This window comes from Mercenaria mercenaria, chromosome 3, assembly GCF_021730395.1.
Source record: "Mercenaria mercenaria strain notata chromosome 3, MADL_Memer_1, whole genome shotgun sequence".
NCBI classification, from domain to species: Eukaryota; Metazoa; Mollusca; class Bivalvia; order Venerida; family Veneridae; genus Mercenaria; species Mercenaria mercenaria.
The window spans coordinates 52,557,497-52,578,667 of record NC_069363.1 but is presented as its reverse complement, the minus strand read 5'-3'; the positions used below and the strand labels follow the sequence as shown (position 1 = coordinate 52,578,667).

Genomic DNA, 21,171 nt, shown 5'->3' with positions numbered 1-21,171 from the left:
TCACCGTCAGTTTTAAAATTAAACTGTTTTATGTAGGCCTACAAGTCTAACCCTCTAATGATATTCAATTTTATCGGGAGATATCATCCATATGTTAAAAGTGCAGACTCATTTACCAAACGCGCAAGACAGTTACCCTGCGCATATAAGAAATATATAAGGTTGCCCGATTTACAAATCGTTGCGCAGATAACAAATTGGTTATTTGCGCTGCGCGATTTACCAAATGCGCAGATTGGCTATATGCGCGTAACATTACTATATTCAGGTATATCGAGTAAACTCCCGTGCTGTTAGGTACAATGCTTTCTATAAAAGGCCATTAGTGACATAATTTATTGAAACACGTTTGGAGCGCTTTGCCAAATAACTAGCTGTTTGAACGATATTTTATCGGTCGTATGCCACATAAATTTCGTGCAACTCTTGAATAAAGAACAAATAAATTATTTTCCGCACATTTTGAACTTTTGTATATACATATGCTAGAACAACTGAATCTGATTGTGTTTGCTCCACACATATTATTCCATATGTTCTACTCGAGTCTGTATGAAATAAATTGCAATCAAAACAAAGAATACTTTGAGAAGTTGTATATCAATCTTGAAAGTAAACCTTTAAGGAACGGCATAGCTTAATCGTTAATCATAGCTTAATCGTTATACAGATTTATTGCGATAATGATATGAGATTCGAATTCCTTCTGTGATTATTTCGGCAGAGTTATTACGCCCACGAACCATACAGCTGAACTCAGACAATGATATCTAATACATGTACATATAGCCGCAACTCTGCATTCACTAGGGCATACAATAAAAGCGAAATATCCTTGAAAAGATTGATAAACATCATCTAATATCACGCTTTGCTCTCCGGATATTTATATCATTTATATCTGAAAATGTATTTAGGGGTGCACACTTATTTGTATTTGTTAAATGCGCATCAAAATACAACGCTTAACGCGCATACAACACTAGACAACACTTGAAAATAAAAGAATAATGAATTACAACTAAATACGACCAAACCATGTTAATAACCATCATTTTATTCTAAAAAGACATATGACAACAATTATAATCATATAAAACAACATAAAATGAAATATAAAAAAGCATATTTTTTTTTAATTCAGCAAAAGCCTGATGTTTTTTATAACGTGTAGTAATCTCAGAAAAATACAGAACTGCAGTCTAAAAACATAGCTTGAAGTCTCAGGAATATACAAACTTGAATATAACAAAGCTAATCTTCAAGCTTAGTGTAACAAACCTGCGGTCCTGTATTTCCTGGAGATTTTAAGCTAAGTTTTCTAACATGCAACCCTGTCTGTATTTTACCGAGACTTGAAGCTCTTTCTATTACCTTCGGCCTGTATTTCTCCTGAGGCTTAACAAACAGGATCGCAGGTTGTGAAACTGAGCTTGAATCTGAGGTAAATACAGGATTGCAGGTTATACCACAGTCAAGCAAAAAGTCAATTTAAAACTATAATACACCCAATCTGATAATAAGGTTCGAGACTCTAAAATCAGGTATCAATCATATATAACAATATTTTCATTTATGGAAAGAAGTATTCTCTGCATATATGACATGGTTCTTGTACCAAAGAACACAATGGATTATTACATATAAAAGAATCATATAAAAGCAACATTCTCTGCATGACATGCCAGAATCAAGAAACGAATACAATGTTTATTTGCATATAAAGGAACATTCTCTTCAAGCGGGAAACAGTTTATGTAGAAAAAAGCAAAGAACACAACGGTTTTTGTTTACATATTAAAGAAACATTATCTACAGGACAGACACATAAAAACACACGAGAACACAACTTTTTCCTATGTTTTTAACAAGGTCATCGGTCCTTGTGTTTCAACAACCTAGAACTATTTACTGGCCGAAAGAAAAAAAATGATTTGAAAGACTGATCAGTGTTAATCAGCTAGAACTAAAAGTGTTACTTGAAATCAAATGAGTCGCGCCATGAGAAAACCAACATAGTGCGTTTGCGACCAGCATGGATCAAGACCAGCCTGCGCATCCGCGCAGTCTGGACAGGATCCATGCTGTTCGCTAACGGTTTCTCTAATTGCAATAGGCTTTGAAAGCGAACAGCATGAATCCTGACCAGACTGCGCGGATGCGCAGGCTGGTCTGGATCCATGCTGATCGCAAACGCACTATGTTGGTTTTCTCATGGCGCGGTTCTTATAATTTTATCAGGAGCATGTCATTAAACTCCTTCGTATACATTTGTTAAAGAAAATTTCATTTGGGATAGGAATTTGTGTAGAAATTTCTGAACATCGACATTGTAAAAACAATTTTGGTTATATAAATATATTGGACCTTCAGTCAACAAACGGGAATTTAGCCTGCAAAAGTCTTTGCAAATCTGTATACATGAATAACCATTAAAGCATTCGTCAAAAGAGGTAAATATGTTTCACAAATAATGATAAACACAGTCCCAATACCCCAAAACACTCATCAACATCTCATCTTACTCAACAGACAGCACATTATTAAACAATAAATTGTACAACCTGGTTTGATACATCACCGAACTTCTGTTCTCCAGCCTTAGCACGTTCTTACTGATATAAACATAAGCAGATTTTCCACCTACAGGAAATACACTATGCACGTGAAATCTTCCCGAAAAGAGTGGAAAAGATAGAAGTCAAAGTGTTCATGATATCGGCTCTCTGTATTTCAGTATTTCTTCTGGCGCACAGTTCATTGCATCACCCCTCAATTGCTTGTAAATCCTTTATTGCCGTTTTGCCCTTACATATATACTATGCTTACAGAAAAGGTATTTCTTAAGCTCTTGGACGACCGTTATTCAAATCAGACCGATTTCTTCAACGGTTCTGTACCAATCACTAACATTTTATCAAGTCCCAGTACAAATGTCAGTTAGACGTCCACCTTTAGCACATTTACATGGCCGTTATGATTAGAGTCAGCCTTCTTCGCAATCACTTTGGATTGCATTTCTGATTCGTTTAGAGTATCATACACTTCTTCTGGGTCTAGTTTATTCTCGTCTATCATAGTATAAATTTTAGTGTTCTGTATATCAGTTTTTGATTTCCTTTTCTCATTAGAGAGTGATATATTGATGTCCTCGGGCTTTGTCATTGTTACAGTGCCGTTGGTTTGACTTTTTGTATTGTCCGCCTCAACAGATCGGTTCTTGATTTTGGGCAAAGACAGCTCCATCCGCTTCCAAAATTTCGCAAGTTTTTTCTCATTTCCATCTTTCGGCCATTCTATGTATGTTACTGTAACAGAAAGGTTTCTTGTATTAATATCAGGTCGTATAATGTATCAAGTATAAACTCTCGTAGTTATAGTCTTAAACAGTTGAAAAACTGAAAATGTTAACTCCAGTAGTGTTTAAGAATCAAAAGAATTCTGTCTCAACCAAAGAGAGCAAACTCGACGCTTTTTACCTCTAACTCCTTAAAAATTTTGACTGAACACAATTCATGAAGGGTTTTCAAAATACCCGGATGAGTCCAAGTCCTTACTCGTTGTTAACTACCCTCATTCTAGTCGGGCAATATCACTTATTATTGAAATGGGTGTTCACTGAAAAATTACTTGCTGAATAGCGAACAGTGCATGGTTCTCCCTTGGTAGCAAATGCAGAATTACTTGCCGCCAACAGGCTAAAGGTTAAACTTTTAAATTTTTAGAAAACCTGACCTGACCAGTTTAATCTAATTTCCATCTTGATATGATACCAACTCGCCTTAAGTGATCTTTATCTTTAAATCATTAACGGATACACAATTCAGTATCATTTGAATTTATCTTTTTTCTTTACGTTATTAGGGGACAAACTGTTGTAGGAAACCGCTTACCAGAGTCTAAAATAACTTTTAAGTTCGGGTCCATGGTCTCTTTGCATTCCGATATATCGTCGAACAGAATCGGAATAATTCTGTGTTTTCTCTTCAGCATTTCCTGTTGCGCCACCTGGTATTCGAACTTGGTGAACTCACTGGTGACGTAGGACGGAGTGATTATCATGATTGTTCGCCTAGAACTTTGCACCGCTGAGATGATGTTATTTGCAATTGCTAGATAAAAGAAAAATGATATTACAAATTACGCGTATCGTATCTAATACTGGCTGTCTTCAACATGACGTGAAATAAGTCTACACAACCGCATTACTTACAGTTGTTTTGTTTTTTTTTTGTAAAATTCTATTCGTTTTTCTTTGGGAAATATCTTCTGCCCCTTTATGAAAAGTGAGAGCAACAGCGCAAATCATGAAGAAGTGCATACTATTACAGCAAAAACCAAAATTCTGTATTATGTTTACCCGTCGTTAACATTTCAAGGCGATTTTAACAAATATTTTCTATTTTGGTATAACATTTAATAGCTCTATTCCCCAAGTTACATCTATAAAATTAATGTGAGTTGCAGAAATTCGCCAGTAAAATACATTTATCATCATAAAACTACCCCATCTCCAGTTGCTATTTCTCCGTGATTAATTGCCTAATAATAGAAATAAAACAAATAAAAAACAATTAATTTAAAATGTTAGTCGCATACTAGAAACTTCCTCATTTAATATCAATATAAATTCTGTCATAACTGATTCGTAAAAATCTCATTTAAAGCGGGAGTTGTTTCAACTTTAAAAAAAAAGAACTTTTTATGACTGACATCAATAATATCTGTCACCAGCTTGTGACACTATAAGAACATATACTGAAACAGGGCGGCACATCTATATAGCCGATCTACATACCAATACCTTTCAAGTGTTAGCTATGATAATTGCATAATTACAAAAAGCATAAAATCGTGACAGGTATATGTATATTTACATATACATCGTTACTTTTTGTAGGGTTTAGAGTCACACCGACACAACGTAGGTCCAGATTTTCATGGCGGATGGAGACCTCAGGTGCCTCTCCGTGCAAAGAAGATCCAAGGTACCTCTCCAAGCGAAGAAGACTCAAGGTGCCCTTCCGTTCAAAGAAGACCCCAAGTATCTCTTCGAGCGAAGTAGACACCCAGGTGCCCCTTCGAGCAAGGAAGACCCTGGGTGTCTCTCCGAGCAAAAAAGACGCAAGATGCCCCTCCGAGCAAAGAATACTCGAGCTGGTCCTCCAAGCGAGGAAGAGCCGATGTGCCCCCATCGAGAAAGGAAGACCCCAGGTGCCCTCCGCGCATCATATCCAAAATTACAGGCAATGTTCTCCAAAGAACGCACACATCTCCATTATGTCATGCCTGCTTAATAAAGGGACGACTTACACATCAACATCAAAACTACAAACTGAACCGGTAGCTTTCTGACATTGACTTTTATGTCACTAACTGCATTTATTTCAATAACGTTGTCTGTTTTATCTGTGATGATTAGGTCGCCATTCCCTGGGAGAAAAATCTACATCCAACAGCATACCCACTGACCTCAACAGACATCAAGTAATCTTTTGATTGCATTTACATATTTCTTCATACTGACATTGAAATTTTCCCCTAAACCATGCAGATTCATCGGAAACTGAATATGTAAAATATGGCAAGGAAGTGCCAACGAAGAGGAATGGATGACCGAAAGACTTACGGTTGATGTCGGTTTAGGACTCCGGTCTTTTAAGTCAGGCCAAGTAAACTGAAGCATATAGCTGTACTCTTTGTTGTTTTTAATAATAGTTTGTGATATTATTTAGATTTAAAGAGTAAAAACGTGCTACATGGACAGCAAACGTTCCTAATGACTTGTTTTTATCATTTTCGTTTATAATAATGTTCTAACATGTCTCAGACTGTTGGAACTGTCCTTACTGTAGATCGTGGAAGATCAAAATTCGTTTACCAACATCATAGGCTGCATTGGTTAATTTCAACTGTGTAAGTTTATTAGTTAGAATTTTTTAAACTTAAATTTCTCTGCCATTAAGTATCTCTTCTTTTGCATTGTATCATTTAATTTACAGTAACATTTACCTCTTGCTGAGATAGGCAAAAGAAAGATGAGCTTCGGAAAATGGTTTCTAGAATTTATTTCAGTGTCAGTATAAAGTAAAGATTTCTTGATATCAACAAACATTGTATGTCTATCTAAACAAATATCCAACTTGCCGTAAGCTATACGCCAATTTCTAGTGTAAAAAGTACGACACATACGGACATACAACAGCTGGTTCTATCCCTACATCAAGCACGATTATTAAAGGTATAATAGACCAAAATTACAAAATTCAAAACTTCCACTAAAAAACTGGAAGTTTTTTTAAACCATACACAATTAATTTATATATTTAGTAAAGATAAATATTATATAGTATCTGATGAGGATTTACACAACAGAAGTAAATGTCTAAATGTGAAAGATAGTCATTGGATATCTATAAGTAAAGTTAAAATAATCTGATATATACGTCACTCTGCTTCTTGGAAACATATTAGATGATGTCAGTTTTCAAAATACTTTTCGGAACAGAGACCTTTAAAGTCGCCTATTATATATACTTCATTCCCTTTGAATAGCATGCAACTGGAACAAATAACAGACCTTTGGTAAGCAGCGAACAAGGACAACATGGACAAACCGCCACCTTACTCTTCCCTGATAACAGTAACACAAAATTTACCTGAACTTCTAGCCTCTATATATGTAAGAGATGAAAGATCAAAGAAGTGTTAAAGATGAGAAATTGCAAATATCCACGGACGAAAAAAAATCTCAACTGAACATATTTTCGGAGGCGGTTAAATCTCAATATTTTCTTTACAACTGGAGCGAAGTTCAAAACAACTAAGAGTTATTTAAACATCAAATTAACATCGGAGAATAGTAGTGTGTCTGTCTATACAGAAAACAGCAAAGGCGAAACAGACGCATTGTTGTTGGAAGGAGAGATTATATGTCATAAAATGACAAAGATTCTGTACAATATTGTATTTTCTGTCTGCAAAAAAAATCCTAACTGGTGAAAAAATTATATGAATCTTAAAACATCAGGTATATCAAAATGACCTGTCCTCCCCACTTACAGCATTAGGTAACGTCGTTTTGAAAATTTTGTTGGTGTTTTCCTAAAGTGTCATGAATTTTGTATTTCCGGTACAGTTGCAGAAATAACTACAATGTATAAAAACCCTTTTTTCAGGTAAAAAGGTTCTTCAGTGTGAACATGCGTTAATGAATGCTAATGCAATTAAAGTGAGAGAAATACGAAAGTTTAAAGTCGAAGATGGATAGATGAGTTTGAATATATGTAAAACCCGCATCTCTTATTTGCTGAATTTTTAACTTACTTTCTCCGGGAACAAAGTCCCTGAAATGAACGTTGACTTTGAACCCCATTTCCTTCTCTAGCTTTGGAAACAACGTCTTTACAACAAAATGCTCGTCTGCTTTGTTTGATTTGTAGGATATGAATGCATCCCACTGCCTGTCGTCTGTAATGAAAAGTCACATTACAGACACATTTGAATACAGCGACATAGAACATTTTGAAATTGAAACATTAACAAATTGAAAACTGTGTATGTGTCGGGAAAACTAGATGAGATGTAACATCAGCTAAAATTCCATAAATGAACATTCGATATAAGCGATTATTAAGTAATATGATTAATTTTCATGTAGTACATGTATCTTTCGATATTGCAATATTCTAAAATGGTTGCGTATTTCTTAGAATTACACAAACACATGGCTCAGTATAGGAATATGTAACTGACTCTGTTTTGTTGTAAAATTCATAAATATCGAAAATACTGAAATGGACTGTGTTTTTATTAGGCGTAAAAAATTGTTTGTTTCCGGTATCCCGACCTACCCTAAATTTTTGGCCCGACCCTAAATGTTTTTATGGCCTTGGAGAATGTTTTTTCAACTTTTTCACAAAAAGTTGCAAAACTGCACTTTTTACGCTTTAAACATGGCCAGTGATGTTAGAAATCAACTTACTGGTGCTCTAAAGGCATAACCCCCTTATTTGTATTCATTTTTTGACACAAAAATAATTTCCGAAAAGTCTCCCTTAATAAAAAAAAAAATCAAAAAAAAAAAAAAAAGAACGTTTTCCGACCTACATACCCTAATTTTTTTTAGCATGTTACCAGAAACAAAGATTTTTTTAGGTCTTGCAATGTATGTTGATTTAAAGTAACCCTTACCATCATCTTCGTATCCCTGGAAGTAATGCACGACCTTCATCACGAGAATTACGCGATTTCGCCACATGATATATGGAACCACAACCATCAACGTAATGAGAATCAGCAGGAGAACTGCGCATGCGCCAACAACCCAATAATGCCACGTGACTTCTTCTGGAGGTGCTGGAGTTGCTGAAAAAGAAGAAGAAAAATGATTAATTCATTTTGACAAAGTGAATGTACTGTTCACAGAAATATAATTATTTCAACAGCAAAGCATGCACATCGAATTCTATTTTCCCAACGCATGTTATGTTATTAGCGTCGGTAAAATAATTTGCAGACTCAAAACTTATTTCAGATCTATGACAAGCATAATTTATAAAGAATTATGAACAGCCAATAAAAGTGAAAATGTCAAAATAGTTTGGATGGATTTTAGGACGGTTGCAACGTCTATTACTTTTTAAATGAAATATTCACATGTTCGGCTGATAACCGTGGACCATCAATAATTACGTGTAAAGCATGGAATTTTAAGTCACCTGAATGACTTTCTCTAAGGCCTAGAAACAAATTGTACGCTTATAGGTACAGAACACAGGTCTTGACTTTTGCACTAAATGAAGGGACATTAGCAAAAGTCAGGATCTAGAATTGTTCGTGTTGTAGTTAATGAACAGAAAACATAAGAGATTGCATTGACTAAGTATCCATTTACATTTAATCTCCTTTATAACTATTTTTTTTACTAACTTTTGAAAATTTTAATATAAAACTGAAAAAAAAAAACTATGGGCTAGGGAAGTTTAACTCGGTAGGATCGGGTTACCCTAAACAAGCATTTTTTCACCTGTGTCCACATTACCATAACGAAAACATTTGCTTTACACGCAATAACGAATGAAAATAATTATTATCTTAAATCTCTCAGATTTTCCATTTAGATGATTAATCTTACAAAATCGTTACGTTGTAAAATTAATGTTAGCTATCAGTTATTCAAATAAGTATATCAGTTCGTGCTGTCGGGAATATTCACACAGAATGCTTGTTTCGATTTTAAAGCCCTATATCATAAGTCTTTTACAACTAACTACGTAACCCTTATTCAACATTTACCTTACCCGAAACCCCAACCGCTGAACTCTTAATTCGACCGCTAATTCGTTACTGCAAACACTAACCCTAATCCTATCTTTAACCCCTGCAGAACTTATTTTCAGGCACCGTGGACCCTGGTGTATCGGACCCGGTGACCTTTTCTACTTCTCCAGCATGTAACTATGAGACATTTAGATGTAACGAAGATCAACGTAATTTTTAAAGTTTACATAAAGTAGGCAAAATATTAGGGGGTCGTTCGTGCTAAGCGTAATCATGCAGAGTATCTCTAGATATATAATGCGGATAAATCAGATCAGTTTCATACATCAATGGAATATCTGCAAACAACTTGGGTAATGAAGTCCGCAATATGTTTTTGTAAATATCTTCTTTTCTTAAAAAAAACAAACATTGAAATTAGCGTAGTTTTCACGCTGCGCAAATATACGTATGTCTCGCATATAAAAGTCAGGTTGCATCATTTGACAAACATATCTGTTTACAATTTCAGCGAAAACTTTTTAAAAACCGCCCTCTCAAATGAAAACTTTATCCTAGATCTTGGTCTGGCATAAACAGCTGCGCACTGAAATATCCGCTTCGTGGCATGAAAAAAAAGTAATATCTGTTGTTCCTTTTTTACTCATTTAGCTTATTTATCTGCCCTAGCACATTCTTTACGTGAACAATGCATGATAAAGAAACTAAGGTACAGACTAGAACAAAACTATATTTAGGACATCGTCTTGTCTACATACAATATAGAATAAAGAGGCGGTATTCCATTTCGTTTTGTTGTTGTTGTTGTTGTTGTGTTTGTTTTCCATCTATTTTGGCCATTAACAGTCCTAATGTATAGATATCGACAACTTTTACTGCGAAAACTACTTTTTACGTTATTTAATGCTTGTCCTATGATTGGATAAACATTTCAACCAGAAAAAAACTACACGTTGCTTTTAGTCAAGTTTCTAATTACCGTGGGCGCTGAACGTGTAGGTTCTCCAGGGACTTAATATTTAATGCACACACATACAGATCATGTGTCGGTAACAACATTGATAAATTATTACAAAATACATGTACATAACTGTTTCCTTAACGTACAAGCACATACATTATGACCAGATTTCTTTTTTTTTTTATTTACTCTGTCATCGAGAAGAAGTTATTGTATTGATACATATGGTGAATGTCAGAACACAATCATCTTAGGATAGAGTGTCCCTAATAGAAAGAAACGCCATAAACCATTTTGTTTACATTTTACGTATTTTTTGCCCAAGAATGTAACTGATTGTGCGAGGTTGAAATGCCACAAACAAGAGAAAGGCAATAAATTTATTTCACAGTGACTGGGAATCCGAGGCCGTAACACTATATTTTCAATCTGTTTCTCAGTCGTTTGTACAGTGGTGTTTGTTGTGCGATTTGGTGTCCAATTTATACCCAGATAGCAGACATGCGTTGGCCCAACGTTGGGCCAACTGCAGCCTCTTCGTTGGCCCAACGGAGATTTCCAACGTTGGCCCAACGCCATTTTGCTAATTGGCGCAACGTTGGCCCAACGGTTGGTACACCGTTGGCCCAACGACTGGTATCCTACACTTAACGTTGGCCCTCCATTGGGCCACCTACTGGTATCCTACACTTATCGTTGGCCCTCCATTGGGCCAACAACAATTTTTCGTCTATCATGGTTGGTCCTACATTGGGCCAACTCTATTTCTTTGTTGGCCGAAAGAAGGATGCCAACGCTATCCCAACGATTACGAATTTGAAAAAATAGACTAAAACTAAAATTATTTAGTACACATTTTATTTTCAAATAATTGTGATTTTGTTTAACATTTAACAAGAAGAAATTTAACATTTATTTAAAGTTTGTTTGCAAGTTGCCTGAAGAAATATAACCGAATATTTCGTCACTACAACATGTCAAATATTGATTCCAGCCATTTATAAATCTATTTTTCTTTTTTCAGTCACTGATTAAATCCTATTAAAATGAATTACTGTCTGTATTTTAACTCATTATATATCCAAGTTCTGTCTGATTGTTTTCTTTTCTCACTGAAGTTGCAGCTTTCTATCATTTCTTTTTATCCCTGTTTACCACAGTGCTAGGCGCTCCATTATTACTCTCTTGAACAGCATCCTGTAAAAAACGAAAATCCTAATGTTGATTAAACCATCTACGTCATATTGATAACAATAACTATACAGAAGCACATAAACATCTGGACATACACTGTATGAAATTTATTTTTGTCTGTATTTAACCGAGAAAAATATGTTAAAATTAACGAGAATATGAGTTATTTTATTTACAGAATTAAATACTCAATACTAGTGCCATCCGCCAGTTTTAGATAAAAATATTCAACATATGTTCAAGTCACATAGATACTGTACATGCATACAGGCTATAAAAAATCTCTATAAGATTCAACAACTTTATCAAAAAATATTCAAAAACTTCTACTTACAGTTTATAGCTAGTAGACCGGGTTTTTGTTAACATGTATAATAGTTTCCTTTACTTCACATGCCTGTGCAGCTAGAAATCTCGCATGGAGAGTAAAATTAACCACATTTTCTGGGATTTCTTACATAACTCGGGTTACCGAGAGTTCATGTTCTGGAATTTTCAACATATTTATAGTAAACATTTTATGCTTGTATAAAATTAGATATTTGCTATAGCATTTATTCTTCAATATTTTTTTTCACAAATTAGACTCTTCAGGTAGTAGATTTAAAATAGTTCAAAATATCATTACGGCTGCAGATAAGTATTAAGTTTAATTAGTCCAAACTATCAGATTATGACTAAGTGCAGAAAAGTATTTAATTATTAATTAAATACTGCATGTTACACCTACACAACGTGTTTACCTGTAGGGGCTTGTGATAAAACAGTGACCTGTAAAATATATGATTATTATATTATTACTTCTAATGGGCCAACGTTGGGCCAACGATGTTATCTCTGTACAAGTCTTTCCCTGAAAATCAGTATTGGGCCAACGCAGAGATATCTGTGACTGAAATTTAAAGTTGGTTCAACGTTGGCCCAACCGCTGTATTTACAATACTTATTAATCATTGTTGGGCCAACAGTGGCCCAACAACGATTATCCTTTGACGGTTTTCCGTCGTTGGCCCGATGACTTCATGTTTACAGGGTATGTACTTTTGTGAAGTGTTTTCCAGGTTATTTGTCTCAAAGGCGAAGGAAGCCAGTTTGGGTTAGACTGATTGGTTTTAGGTTTCTAGTGCAAGTGTTCGTTGATTTGGTTTAAGTCTATTCAGACTCTAGGTTTTGTTCACAGAAGATAACTCCTGAAGCTATTCAAATCTGTAAGCCTACTGTTGACCGATATGAAAATTTAAGTTTATTTATTAGCCTGGTTTCCTTCCGCCTCCCTTTACTCCCCACTTCTTCCCTACCTTTCCCCCTATCACTTCCATCATTTTCTTCCTCCCCATACTTCTTACCTTCCACATCCTCCTTTCCCCCACCCATCCATTACTTCAATCCTTCCCCCCATCATTACACCACTTCCTCCTTTCCCCCTCCCCAAAACACACCTTTTCTTCCCTATGGCCCCAAGCCATATTATAGCTATACGTTATTTTACATCCTCGATTGCAGCTTAGTGTAATAGAAGCCGGCAAACAAAATTCAAAACATGGAGAAAAATATTAAGACTCCATTGATTGGTCACCACTACCTGTTTCAGTGCAATGAATTGTTCGTTTTCAATCAAACATCATATTCGTTTTTTTTCCCCTATAAAATATAAGGTATATAGCACAGTGGGTTTACTAAATATAGAATGCTGCTTGGTTCCCAGTTGAACTGTGCAGCACATTAGGTAAACGAAAAAACACCAACTTCCTGTTTACCATCCGCTTTTTTACTATATGCCAGCTTATTTCCAGTTGATGTTTAATGTTCGCTATAATAAAGTTTATTATTTCGTACTAAAAAACATTTAGTTTCAATGGAACCTGAAACGTCAATATTTTTTCCATACTGACGTTCAAATTTCATACTGGGTGTGTGACGTCATTTGAGACGTCAGTTTCATGTATGCCATATATATATATATATATATATAAACGACGAGAGTTTCAATTTCACTCAGACTTGATGACAAATTTGAATCACTTATATAATAATTCTAAGTGTACATGTGTATGTAATAAAAAGATTATTAGTTTTGCATCGAGAAATATGCACTCGTGCTTTCGCGGAATAATATTGCACTCCTAAAGTCGCGCAATATTTCCGTTGCAGAACTCAAGCATATCTAATAACCTATAAGTGCTGCCCAACTGTTTTCGCTGACTTGTGTTATCAAACAGTAACAAAAAAGTGAGATTTGCCTCTTTATCAAAGGCAGAGAATTAAAATTATTTATGATAAGGAGGTTTCCGACACGAAAAAAGCAACTAGATCTACTTAATTTTCTACATAGTTTTTTTAAGGCGTAAAAAAATTGTTTGTTTCCGGTATCCCGACCTACCCTAAATTTTTGGCCCGACCCTAAATGTTTTTATGGCCTTGGAGAAAATTGTTTTCAACTTTTTGACAAAAAGGTGAGAAACTGCACCGTTTTTATGCTTTAAACATGGTCAGTGATGTTAGAAATCAACTTACTGATGCTCTAAATGCATAACCCACCTATCTGCATTCATTTTTTGACATAAAAATAATTTCCGAAAAGTCTCCCTTAATAAAAATAAATTCAAAAAAAAAAAAAAAAATTCCGACCTACTTACCCTAATTTGTTTGAGCATGTTACCGGAAACAAAGAAATTTTTTTAGGCCTAATTAAGAATTCAAAGTTTTTGTCTGTCAAAAATAAGTTCCTACAATTTAGCCTAAGAAGGAACTCTGATATTATAAAAACAGTTGTTGGCTCTTATAATGTAATCTGCCAAATGGATATCGTAGAGGAAGTTTTGCCGCAAATGTCTGTGCTTATGATGTGGCCGATCCCATTAGTGTGTAAATGGGTATTGTTAATCAACAAACAAAAATCTTTATACAGCTTGAACAAATAGGTTACAAAAAATGTATTTTTTTTTATATTGTCTATGCATATTATACATTTTCAAGCACCAGACACTAACTAGCCTGGAACAACTGCCTTCTCTGGGCTCTGTTCAACTAGCCAAGCCATCATCTTTATGAGGAATTTTTGTTTATAATATTCGTTAATTGTCTAAATAACGGGTGGATTTAACTCTAACCAATAGGCCTACTTGACCGATATCATATACATTCTGTCTAAATTTGGTTAAGATCGCGTCAGAAATGCACATGCTTAGCGAATAAAAATCCTAATGGCAGACGACAACGGACTTTCAACGCTATCAAAGTCTCATCATGAGCACTAAAATCTCATAACCTGCAGAAAAATAGACTTTAATAGGGCACTTTATCAAATGTATTTTATCAGTTTATTTACGGAAACTCAGTAATTTTCAAGGGCATGAATGTAATGCTAACAAATGATAACAATCGGAATGTTTATTTCGGATAATGTTTACCATTGATTTATAATTTGATTTTATCCGGTTTTCTTTATTATTCCAGTAAGAGTGGTTGAAGACCATTTACCTCTTTCTGTAAAATATTCTAGAAATAATTTATCAAAAAAGCGTGTTTTAACACTATTTATACACATCTGCGGTATTCCCTTCTACTACATATACCATTAATGCCATAACATTTTTATTCAATAACCATAATACATGCATAGGCCGTTCACACGATCTACAACGTTTTACTAGCAGCTGTAACGAAGATATTTATACCATCATCTTTTGCCTGAATCGCCAAATATAATAGAAACAGGATGTTAGAAATGTAGCAAACATAGACAGGTGTCCCTCCTTACATTTCTCAGAAACCCTGGTAGAAATGGATATGATAAGGAATTAGGTACCGGCAGTGATAAACATATAACAGTTTGTAGAATTTCTCACGGCCCTTCACTTTGTTTACAATGATAATAATGCCACCAATAACAAAAATGAAAATGATGCAAATGACAAAAAAAATATAAAAGGAGTTATAATTAAAATGATGATGATGATGATGATGATGATGATGATATGAAGTAAATACTTATTTGCACGCTTTACCCTAAGTGTTCCGCTTTTAAGACACATTCGACTCGACCAATAGTGGGAAACACAAATGACGTGTATTGACAATTTTATTATGAAATAATTTTTAAATCTATATGAGCCGCGCCATGTGAAAAACAAAATAGTGGCTTTGCGACCAGCATGGATACAGACCAGCCTGCGCATCCGCGCAGTCTAGTCAGGATCCATGCTGTTCGCTTTCTAAGCCTATTGCAATTAGAGAAACCGTTAGCGAACAGCGTGGATCCTGATGCGCAGTCTGGTCTGGATCCATGATGGTCGCAAAGCCACTATGTTGGTTTTCTCATGATGCGGCTCATATGTATAATTTATACGTCAATAAAATAATTTTGCTTGCCTTGAAAAAATTATCCAGCGTCTAAATACATTATGTATAAAAATTACACGTATGAATTGAATAATAATATTTGTATCCCCTTGTTTTTAAACATAATACGTCAAAAATTCATTATTATAATAAATTTCTTTTAATTGATTAGAATAAACTATGGATCCCAATTTCATGTTTTGGCGAAGGCTATTTGATATACTGAGTACAGTAAATTCATACCCATATCTCTTAAGGTGCTTAGCTTAAAAGTATATCATATACATGTACCATCAGGAATGTAGATAAATAAATAAATGGAGGTTATAAAGTAAAGAATTACTCATCACAAGTTTAACTACACTAATCTATTTACCGTCAAAATACCTAAAATAATCATACGTTTATACTTAGCAAAACACTTAAAGAAACCAACAATAATAAATAAGTAGGCTATACCGTTAGCCATATGTTTTGAGAGCGTGTCGGTATAGCTTTTTTGAGCAGGCGAAAACGACATTTATACACAAAACATAAACATTATTTACTTCTGCCTATTTGAGGGAATAAAGAGCATTATATGAGCCGCGCCATGAGAAAACCAACAAAGTGGCTTTGCGACCAGCATGAATCCAGACCAGCCTGCGCATCCGCGCAGTCTGGTCAGGATCCATGCTGTTCGCTTTTAAAGTCTATTGCAATTAGAGAAACTGTTAGCGAACAGTATGGATCCTGACCAGACTGCGCGGATGCGCAGGCTGGTCTGGATCCATGCTGGTCGCAAAGCCACTTTGTTGGTTTTCTCATGGCGCAGCTCATATAATTTATGATATCATACTCACTGGGCGGGTCCCAATGTTCACAATAGGGTCCAGAATAATTAGCATGACAATTACATATCTCCCTATCCTCCTCCGAGATATAGAAACACGAGCCATGCAAGCACCTCCTGCAGCACTTGTTCTGACAAATCTGACCTGTACCCCCAGGGTCACAGTAACACTGCGGTGTTTCCCCGTCCATGTCACAGGTGCCGTATATGCACGTCCAACCATCATCACACACCCTTTCAGATTCAGGGCGCATGTATGTCGAGTCACAAACATTGTATGTTCTATTAGTTGAATATTCCGTAATGGTGCTAACTGTCAAGGTCGTCGTTTCTTTTTCCGGTATAACATCATCACAAATAGCCCAACCAGGAAAGGTCTCCACGGGGACACACCTTTGACCCTCGGGACAGGAGAGGGTGCACGAAAGATTACAGTTTTCCCCACCCCAACCGTCTTCACATATACAGTTTGTCTTACTGTTATATCCGACTGAACAGTTTCCATGAATACACGGACAACCGGCACTTACGACCTCTGTGACAGAGGTCAATGTCGTTGTTATGGTAACATTATCACAATCGGGTGAAGTCGAATTTCCTCCGCAAATATCTGGTGATGTGCAAGGATTGATTTCACAAGCAGCATCTGTATTTCCAATGAAAATAAAGAGTAGCAAAACCAGAAGTACTTTCCAAGCAAACATCTTTTTACAGCTCCCAGCCAGATAGCAATGTTTTTCGAAAAAGTCCGCACGACGAGCGTAAATGCAAACTAAGTTTAACAAATTCTGTGTATAACCTCAATCAGACGTTCATCCTATCAAAATGTATTCTACGTATCTTATTTCCCTTGTGATATGATTTACGTACACTAGAATATAACCTGCTTAAATTATCAGCCGAGGCGCAGATATTCTTTATATAGTGTGTCGGCGTACATAAAATATATCCGGTTTTAGATAGTCATTCAGGTAGTGATTTTTTTTCGCCTTGTTAACTAAGGTGTACCGTTAGGGCCATCGCCGCATATTTTGAGCTCGACATAACGAACTAACGATACTGCGATGCTGAAGAGTCGAAATTACGAAACAACGATTGTCAAAAATCCAAATCACGAAAACAAGAAACTTCAATGTTGAAGAGATCTCCAGCTTTCATTGTATTTGCCTGGCATATCATAGTAGGTTGTCTTCCTTGAAAATTATCCGATAAGCAATATTGGTTTCTCTGCTGATATCACTCTGAGCAATAAATCATACAGGAAATTTATTTTTCAATGATTGATTTCAAATATGTCTTTTGGTTTGTGAATATTTTAGCAGATATGACAGTATACATCAATTTCTCCTCTTCAATTTAATGTGAAAATATTTATTCTAACTGAACATCTTCTTGCTTCCAATTTTGTTTTAAAAGTATCACTATCTACTTTTGAGGCACATTCATTATATTTTCCAAAACATGACAACTTATTAGCACATATGTAGGTGTTCTTGACTTTATACATTTAGTATATTCATAATTGTAATAGGGTAAAAGCTTCCACTTAACGTCAAAGTGTATCAAGAAATTAAAAACTGTTGGATTTCTTAAAGTACTGATGTAACTTTAAACGGTGTTATTATATACGTTACTATAAGTAGTAACAAAAAGCCGTTTGAAACTGTCATTACGGCCTCTGATGACGAATCCATAATGGCACAGTGCGCCTCACACGCCATAATCATAATAGCTCTGGGTAACCGGAACGTCAGCGAGTTCAGACGTTGACGTCATGTAGCAGCGTCATTATGGCGGGTGAAAGGGTGCTGAATTATTTTTAGATCGATTATCATATATTGATGGCACTGTTGATGAAAAAATCAATACAAATGATGCTTAGGTCCTATAAGTTTGTAGAAAAAATATGTAAAATGAAAATACCAAGATGATTATGAAGCGAAAGTATATAATAAAAAGATCAATAAACGGCTAATTGTGCCTTTTAGCCATAATGGCACACCTAGTTTCATAATGGCCCTCGGGCATTTATGAGACTAGGTGTGCCATCATGGCAAGAAGGCACAGCCATGTCGAATATTAACCTCTTATTATTACATGAGTACCCATTTATTAACTTATACTTAATTTACGGAATTGCATATACCAACAACTGACGTACGATTCCGTATAGATTTATGAAATAATAACGTTCATTATTATATACCTTACTATAAATAGTAACAAAACAAGAGATCACAGAGTGATCTTGGCGCCCACCATTGAGCCATTTCTGAATGTTCCAAATTTCAAGACTAGCTGAAGGTCAAAATCAAGGCCAAGTTCATTTCAGTACACAGAACTGTGCATGTGGTCCACGCATGTGGTCCAAATTTGAAAGCTGTAGCTTGAGAAATGTGAAAGTAGGTCCCTAGATTAATTTCAAGGTCAAAGTTCATTTTGGTACACAAGACTACGCACGTGCTTCAAATTTGAAGACTGTAGCTTGTGAAAGTAGGTACTAGGTAAAATCAATGTCAAATTTCAATTCAGAACACAAAACTATCCAAATGGTCCAAATTTGAAGGATGTAGCTTCAGAAATGTGAAAATAGGTCACTAGGTCATATCTTAAGGTCAAAGTTCATTTCGGTACACAAAACTATGTATGTGATCAAAATTTGAAGGCTGTAGCTTGAGAAATGTAAAAGTAGGTCACTAGGTCAAAATCAAGGTCAAATTTCATTTTGGAACATAAAACTATGCATGTGGTCCAAATTTGAAGCCTGTACCTTCAAAAATGTGAAAGTAGGTCACTAGGTCAATGTCAAGGTCAAAGTTTGTTTCGGTACTCAAACCTATGCATGTGGTCCAAATTTGAAGGCTGTAGCTACAGAAATGTGAAAGTAGGTCACTAGATCAAGATCAAGGTCAACTCATGTTAAGGTTCATCTTGCCACTCAAAACTATACATGTGGTTCAAATTTGAATGTTGTAGGTTATGGACAAGAAGATTTTAAAAGTTTTTCTCTATATAAGTCTATATGAACCATCTGACTCCTGGGACGGGGCCATATTTGAACCTAGGGGGATAATTTGAATAAACTTGGTAGAGAACCACTAGATGATACATTACAAATATCAAAGCTCTAGGCTTTGTGGTTTGGACAAGAAGATTTTCAAAGTTTTTCCCTATATAAGTCTATGTAAACCATCTGACGCCAGGGCGGGGTCATATTTGACCCTTGGGGAATAATTTGAACAATCTTAATAGAGGACCACTAGATGATGTCACATACAAAATATCAAAGGCCTAGGTCCTGTGGTTTTGGACAAGAAGTGTTTCAAAGTTTTTCCCAATATAAACCTATGTAAATTATAAAAATAAACAAAGGGTCATAACTCACTTAAAAATTGTTGAACCAGTCTGATTTTCAGGGGGACACAACTAGGGTCCAATACATCGTTCTGACAAAGTTTGGTCAAAATCCCGCCAGTAGTTTCTGCGGAGATGCGATAACGAGAAATTGTTAATGGACGGACGGACGACGGACCACGGACGCAGAGTGATTTGAATAGCCCACCATCTGATTATGGTGGGCTAAAAAGCCGTTTAAAACGGTCATTACGGCCTCTATTGACGAATCCATAATGGCGCAGTGCGCCTCACATGCCATAATCATAATGGCCCCGGGTAACCCGAACGTCAGCCCGTTCTGACGTTGACGTCATGTAGCAACGTCATTATGGCGGGTGAAAGGGTGCTGAATCATTTTCAGATCGATTGTCAAATAATGATGGCACTGTTGATGAAAAAATCAATACAAATGATGCTTAGGCCCCATAAGTTTGTAGAAACAATATGTAAAATGAAAATACCAAGATAAATATGAAGCGAAGGTATATAATAAAAAGGTCAATAAACGGCTGGTTGTGCCTTCTAGCCATAAAGGCACACCTAGTTTCATAATGGCCCTCGGGCTAAACCCTCGGGCTAAACCCTCGGGCAATTATGACACTAGGTGTGCGATTATGGCAAGAAGGCACAACCAAGCCGTATATTAACCTCTTAATATTGTCTCATTAGACAAAAAAAAGAACAGAACAGAATAGATCAGAGCTTTGATTTTTCACACAACTGTTTATGAGAACAATACGAATCAACATAAATTACATTAGTTCCGACTGAAAGCTAAATATCTTTGGAATATTGAAACATTCGACGACAGGAGAAAAACGACGTCAAAGAATAATTTTCTTAGGATATAGTGTATTGCAAGTTAGGTGATCAGCGAAACATGGTGAGAGGGGCGGGGGGGGGGGGGGGGGGGGGGGGTGTACATTAATTTAAATAAAGGAAAAAAACAAGATTTCCACGCTGTACAAAGTAAGGGGAAAATTAACAGACGCGCAATATCATGTCTATTTTAGAAATGAAATCTAAGCTTGAAAAAAGCAAGAACAAACAAAAAATAAAACATTTATAATAGCATGCTTTCCATGCGTTTGCGCGGTAGGATTATCTCGACTTTAGTCACGGTTTTGTTCGTGGAAAGCATGCAAAATAGTCACCTTTACAACTA

General features: G+C 35.7%; 1 protein-coding gene across 4 annotated transcripts in view; it reads right to left on the bottom strand.

Moving 5' to 3' along the window:
* Window positions 1–1,036: 1,036 nt before the first annotated feature.
* The window catches only part of LOC123524762 (uncharacterized), a 44,358-nt gene continuing 24,223 nt past the window's right edge, over window positions 1,037–21,171 (bottom strand). For 2 of the 4 annotated variants that reach the window (XM_053538497.1, XM_053538500.1), the window contains exons 2-6: window positions 8,194–8,367; window positions 7,327–7,470; window positions 6,660–6,674; window positions 3,894–4,112; window positions 1,037–3,308 (exon numbers count right to left, since the gene is read on the bottom strand). In XM_053538497.1, the coding sequence (XP_053394472.1) occupies window positions 2,941–3,308; window positions 3,894–4,112; window positions 6,660–6,674; window positions 7,327–7,470; window positions 8,194–8,367 (920 nt within the window). In that variant the 3' untranslated portion in view covers window positions 1,037–2,940. Of the gene's footprint in view, window positions 3,309–3,893; window positions 4,113–6,659; window positions 6,675–7,326; window positions 7,471–8,193; window positions 8,368–16,620; window positions 17,690–21,171 lie in introns of those variants that run through there. The other 2 variants (XM_053538501.1, XM_053538499.1) reach the window with 2 other exon arrangements.